The sequence below is a fragment of the Micropterus dolomieu genome, linkage group LG02 (genome assembly GCF_021292245.1).
Source record: "Micropterus dolomieu isolate WLL.071019.BEF.003 ecotype Adirondacks linkage group LG02, ASM2129224v1, whole genome shotgun sequence".
Lineage (NCBI taxonomy): Eukaryota > Metazoa > Chordata > Actinopteri > Centrarchiformes > Centrarchidae > Micropterus > Micropterus dolomieu.
Window position 1 is genome coordinate 10,142,155 of NC_060151.1, and position 6,955 is coordinate 10,149,109.

A 6,955-nucleotide genomic window follows, 5' to 3' on the forward strand; every position below is an offset into this window, starting at 1 on the left:
TAAATCGCTGAGTCTCTTTTATTTAGCATGGCCTCACTGATATAAATGGGATAGACAAAATATCAGACACACCGGTCCATGTGATCCAAAATGATCATATAGTTGCAACAAAATCTGAACATTGTCATTTTTATGAAGGGAGGATTGCATAAATGTTGGATTAGACTGCATTAAATTTAGCTAGATGTACCAAATAAACTGGGATCTAAGTCTTAAAGACAAAAATGCATTTATTACAACAATAAACTCTGCTCATATCTGTGAGAAGTGTTTGCATGGCCTTTATTTTGTAAACTAATCAAAAGTTGGTGTTCATATATTGTGTGCCCGTTAAGGACTGTAGGGAGTGCTGCTGAAGGAATTTCATCATGCCCATAATCACCTGACCTGCGAAAGCAGCTCTGATATTGGTGAGTCAGATAAAATATTGTATTTTTTAAGAAAAATCAGCATTTGATGATGTTCTTGTTGAATGGGCTAATGGGAAATCTTTATATTTTTTGTTATATTTGCTCTCGCAGGATCAGAGTATTGAGTGGCACTACAGCTGTCCAAGGTATGTTATCAATTTGCTTATTGCTCCGTCAATTTATGGCTTGCTAATCAGACATACTGGGGATATAAAAATACTACATTGCTAGAACTGGAGCCAGCAACATTTCACAGTGGATGACATTTTAACATGAAATAAGATATTTCATCCCTGACTTGAGACATGAGGGGGGTATTGTACTGTTTTAGAAAAGTCCATTGGTCCAGCTGTGGCTGTGAGATTTCATAATGAATATGTATATTTAGCTATTTAAAATTCTCATAGATTTTTTTTAGACATTTCAGAATGATTGGCAGTGATCAAAAGCCGAGAAAACTGTAGATCTATTATAGCATTAAGTGTAAACATTTTTCACTGTAGGCTCTGTTAAAGGCTGTTATAAACTTATGATGATGTGGTTGAATGACTCCTTTATGGTTCTTAAACTCTTTAGTACCTGACTGAAATTCTGTTTCAACCCTGTTCAGACCAAAAATGGCACTGTTGAGAAAAAACATGAGAGTGTGTGTTGGTGTGGGAATGTTGCATCAGACAGAAGCTAAATGATGAAATATTATACAATTAGTCTAGTTTAAAATATATTTGATTGGCTAACTCAATTCTTCACAATAATCATTCATTTTGATGCAGCAAAATCTAAGTTAGCTTAAAGAAATTTGCAGGATGACCCTGCATTTTCTTTTCTTGTCAATGCAGTGGTCCATGTCCATTTCTCAGGTAAAAACTATATCCTTTTTGTCCAGCCAGCCATCCTTCTTAAAACAAGTAAGTAGTGTGTTACGTTTTTCTGTCAAGGCCCAAGTTGGAAACCATTACTCTGCATACATTTATGTGTTTGCAGGTGTTTGCTGAGTTCATCGCTTTACAAATGTTGAACCTATTCAACCATCTCTACTCGAGCTTGAGAGATACACACCACAACTGATTGTCCTGTACAGGCAGAAGGCCAAGAGAGCCGAGGCCCTGCAAAGATCTTCAGGATTTATGACCTTCAGGTGAGTTTAAGATTACCTTTGCCGTAACAACAATGTTGATCAAATAATGGTCAGTTGTATTAGTTAAGCCTATTAAAAATAATCAAATGCGCGATCAAACTTTATGCCCTTCATCATTTGTGTAGCGCCTCATAAAGCGCTGTTCTATCCAAATTCCTTAATGACATTTCACTTTGATATCACTGATGTTGCTACTGTTGAATGTGATGTGTGAATGGGCAGCAGGATTGTAAAAATGAACATTAAATAGCAGCTGTATGAAACGTCTCCGCAGTGACAATGTGCGCATTTACGCATGAGCCACAGCAACATAAAATAATAACAATAATAAATGTCCCGACACGCCGACAGGATCGGTCAAGATCTGATGTTAATTCATGTTCTGTGTTCATCTACACATCCAAAAGGTCTCACACAGAGTCCAGTTTCATACACCTAAAGTGTCCTGAGCTCCATCAGAGTCTAAACATGGATTATAGAAGCTGAAAGTTTAATTCTGTTTCCTCTCTCTGTCCTGTCAAGTTTATTACTGCAGGTTTTTTCTATTTTGTCCCAAGATATTTGCTGTGACACTACTGCACGGATGGAAACGTTTAAATGACTGACAGCATTCTTTCTAATCATCAAAGCAAATCGTTACAGAAAACACTCATACATCAATATAACACACAAGAAAGAAATCGCCTGGAAACCTACAGGGACCGGTGGAGGTGGGGAAAAAACGTCCATGCAGATGCTGGTCTCTAAATCTGATAAAATAATTAGATTTATGCGTATAGGCCTATATAAGTTCCGTTAATGTCCAAGCAGATCCGCGCATCACACCAATTCAGCTGCTAGAATCGTGATAACACAGCTGCTGAAGTCAAATTATTAGGCTGTGATATCAACCATAGCGTTCAGCACTGATCTGTTTCATTATTTAATAGTCTAATAGTGCCCATGTAGTATGCACGTTATTCCAACAGTAGAGTCCTGTGATGACAGCTGTAATTGGGGCTATATGAGATAAATGTTACTGTGTCATTTGGTAAAGGGACTAATGATGAAACGCTCATCTCATCTTGCTGAGGGCTGAAATGATCTCCTGTTTACAGACAAAACGCGCACCGCAAAAAACTGGTAGGCCTAGTCTACTGTGTAGCCTATTGAAAGATTAGGCTGCTGTAATCTGACTGTTTTCAACAGATGCTATAATGTTTATTGGAACCTCAAGATGTTTATATGTGTTATAATGTTGACACACATGTTTCTGGATTGTGAAGAAATTATCTGTAGCCTTTAGTGACAAAAGCTGGTCTGCTGCTCTATGATGCAGCTGTGCAACACGTCATATTTAATTGACGTCGCTTTAAAATGACGGCTACGGGGAAAGAACATCTCATTTTGTTAAATGCCCGTTTCCTCGACTCCTCGACTCCTCGACTCCTCGACTCCTCTCTCCTCGCGTCTCCTCCTCGACTCCTCAAGCTCGCATCTCGGGTGGGAGGGACTAAAATGCATCTCGAGGAGTCGAGGATCGAGGAGTCAAGGAGTCGAGGAGGTGGAAATTTGGGAAATGAGAAAGGCCTTATGTGTGACCCAAATATGGTACCCCATGGATGTTCAGTCTGTCTTAAGGATGGACCTGAACACCTCTTTTCTCTCACCTTGACAGGTAGGCTGGAATAAAATACAGCTGCTTGTTACTTTCTATAAATTGAACTAAAAGACGTCCTGTTAGCTTCCTGCTCAGCTTCCAGTCTGAAGGGGAGATGTTTGTTAACCTGCTTCACTTCTGCAGCTGTTTGGGAACAGACTTTTCTTTGTCTGGAGAAGCTGAAGCATTTATTACCTGACACACTGACACATTACTTTTTCTACCAGAATATTTTTCTCCTCACTTTCTGTCACTCGGACAATCAAACACTCCCAGACCTCCAGATTAAAGGAGCTGCTCTGATAACAGCACCTGTCAGGTAGACGTCCTGCAGGGTTTCCGCGGGGTCTTAAAAAGTCTTAAATTCGCTTAAGTTTGTGTTCTAGATCTTAAATAATTTTAAACGGCTATTTATTTTCCAACGTCCATGTAACACTACCTCTAAAGGTCATTGAAATGGCCCCGCAGCACTCAAGAATGTTTTTTCCTCCCGTGGTGGTGTAGTTCTTTCTATCGCTAGTCCAAATCAACTACAAAGACTAACAGGCAGTTTTCGTGTTATTGCCGCAAGTCTTTCGGACTGTACCACAACTATAAAACTGATTTAGTCTTCAGCTATGGGGAAGTGCAACCTCATCGGTTCTTGGATGGAAAAACAGATCTTTGTCAGGACCGGGGCCAGAAACTCAGACGCAGACCAGAGTAGGTTCAATGTGGGAGTACCACAGTCATACCTTTCGAGGGGGGCAGCCTGGACACAAAATCCAGTGACAGGTGAGACCACGGCCGACGAGGTATAGGAGTGGCTGCAGGAACCCTGGGGGAGGTTGGTTGGAGCCCTTGTTCTGTGCACAGACAAACAGGCAGACAGGCAGAAACAAAGGTCTGGACATCAGACATCAGACATCACCTCCAGCAGATTGTGGCGTGTAATTGAGTTCGAGGACGGGAAGACAGAGCCATGGTTGCTCGGCTCGCTAGAATGCTTCCCCCGGCTAGCGAGCCCTCTGGTTTAACGGTCGATTAGGGCAAGAGGCGATGTAGTGACCTGGTAATCCACAGTAGAGGCAGCCGTTGTTCCCTCTGCGACGTTCCTGCTCCTCGGTACTGAGCCGGCTCCAGCACAGCTGTATGGGCTCACCCTCGGGGTTCTCCTCTCACCGCATGAGCTCCAGTTGAGGTTCTGGAAGAGGAGGTGGTCTGGATCTTACTGGAGCTGGAGAGTGCACTCTGCGGCGGGGGGGTCACTGCTGGGGCTGCGTCGTTTCTGCCATTGTCTCTCCCGGCAGCGATTGTCTATACAGGACAGCAGGGACACCTCATTCCATCCACTCTCAACGGCCAGCGTCCGGAACTCAATGGTGTACTCAGCCACGCAGACTGAGCAGTCTCATGGAGGCATCGTTACCTTGAACCAGGTGATCGAAAACCTTGGTCATCTCCGTGGTGAATGCAGCATAGGAGGTAGTTACCCAGTCCTGTCTCCTCCAGTGAACAGAGGCCCATTCCAACGCTGCTCCGCGCAGTAATCCGATGAGGTAGGCAATCTTAGACCTTTCTGAGGCATAGGTGAGGAGTTGGAGAGCAAAAACAAGACCACATTGTATGAGGAATGTCTTACACTGACCTAAGTTGCCATCGTACCTCTCCGGTGGTGAGACCCACGGTTCCCTGGCGGAGTTTGCGGCCACAGATGCGGCAGGTCCAGGTGCAGGTGAAGGGTTTTGCAGGGAGTCCTGGAGGTTTCCCATCCGGAGTGACAGATCTTGTAGTCCTCCCCTGATTTCCTGAAGTGCTGTGCTGTGTTGATCCAAGATTGCTCCCTAAGTGGAGACCGCGTGGCGGACTGGCTCTAGGGTAATGAGCTCCAGGCCATACCAAACATACCAAAGAGAAAAAGAACTCAAAAAACTACAATCACACACATACCAATACGAAGGCCAGGGTCACAACTGGGGGTTCGTGACAATCTTAGGGCTTAAAACCAGTCTCTAGCATCATATTTGAAGCCTACTGTCGCTGCTTAATGAATGAGCGCTGCTATTAATTAATAGCAATTAATTAATTAAACTAATTTCATACGATCATTAACGATTATCAGTAAACTAACGTTAGCCCTTTGAAGCTAATGAGGAGATTATTCTTTTGGATTTTGATGAACAAATGAAATGCTTGTTATTATACAGAAGGGAGGTTGTTCTCATGTTGCCTATTATTTATGTTAATTTCTACAAATGTATAAAGCACTAAATTAAGACATAAAAGGCAAACATGAATTGTCCTATCTGTAATGATTCTGAGGTCATGTGTTTTCCTGCCATTATAAGGTGGTGAGGCTCAAAACAGCTTGGTTTTGCGCAATGAATATAAAATCATTGTGGAGAACATCAAAACTAACCAAATGAATATTCCCAGATCTAATGTTTAGAATTCAACCCCAGTAGACTTATTTAGCAAGTTTAGCTTTTGGAGTGTAGTTTATTATTGTCTCCCTGTCTGCTCCCCTGAGTTTATCCATCAGCAGTAGGTTAAGTTTTATAAAGAAATCCAAAAAAACACAGAACTCTCTTTTTTTCTGGATTTTTCTACCGGTGATCCATTTTTCACGTCAGCAGGTGCACCGCATGCCAGCTTGTTAATAATAATAATAATAATAATCTTTATTTGTAGAGCACTTTTCAAAAACAAGTTACAAGGTGCTTTAACAAGTGTAAAGACAATAATACCCAAAAGACAATAATACAAAAACAATACAAGATAAAAGCAAGAAAACATTGAAAAGACTAAAATACAGGTTTAAGATAAATATAAAATTAGTAAAATAGAATAAAATAAAAGGGATAAAATAAAGTCAAATAAGATCGGGAAAGGCTCTCCTATAAAAGTATGTTTTAAGAAGGGACTTAAGAGAGTTCACTGACTCAGCTGACCTGATTTCCTCAGGCAGGCTGTTCCAGAGCCTCGGGGCCCTGACAGCAAACGCTCTGTCCCCTTTAGTTTTCAGTCGAGACTCTGGAACAGACAACAGACCTCTGCCCGAGGATCTCAAGGTACGTGCTGGTGTGTATGGGACTAAAAGTTCAGAAATATAACAAGGCGAGAGGCCATGAAGAGCTTTAAATGTGATCAATAGAATTTTAAAGTCAATTCTAAAACATACTGGGAGCTAAAATAGGAGTAATGTGGTCATATTTCTCTGTTCTGGTTAAAAGCCTGGCAGCTGAGTTTTGGACAGTCTGGAGTCGATCAATAGATTTTTGGGTTAAACAGATGAAAAGGCTGTTACAATAATCCAGGCGTGATGAGATGAAGGCGTGTAAAATGGTCCTTAAAAGTTAACATAGATCAAATTTTTGCTATATTTCTAAGTTGATAAAAACATGATTGAACAAGTTTTGTGGTGTGCTGCTCGAAAATTACTATCAAACCAAACACCAAGGTTCTTTGCCACAGGCTTAATGTGATTTACTAGGGAACCAGCAGATGGCAGTATTTGATTTGCCATCTGCTGGGACCCGATGACCAGGATTTCTGTTTTGTCTGAGTTCAGCTGGAGGAAATTATTTGACATCCATTTTTTAACTTCACAAAGGCAGTTGTTAAGTGAACTCAGCATTCCAGGGTCTGTGGATCTGACGGGCAAGTATATTTGTGTGTCATCAGCATAAATATGAAAAGAAATACCATGTTTATGGATAATATGTCCAAGGGGAAGCAGATACAAGGAAAACAAAATGGGTCCTAAGACCGACCCCTGAGACACACCAT

At 41.5% G+C, this 6,955-nt stretch overlaps 1 protein-coding gene across 1 annotated transcript in view; it reads left to right on the forward strand.

The window, feature by feature from the left end:
- The first annotated feature begins 3,804 nt into the window (after window positions 1–3,804).
- Window positions 3,805–6,955, forward strand: part of LOC123958324 (prolyl 4-hydroxylase subunit alpha-3-like) — a 10,897-nt gene continuing 7,746 nt past the window's right edge. Inside the window, exon 1 of the mRNA XM_046031624.1 lies at window positions 3,805–3,981. Coding sequence (XP_045887580.1) covers window positions 3,805–3,981 — 177 coding nt within the window. The remainder of the gene's footprint in view (window positions 3,982–6,955) is intronic.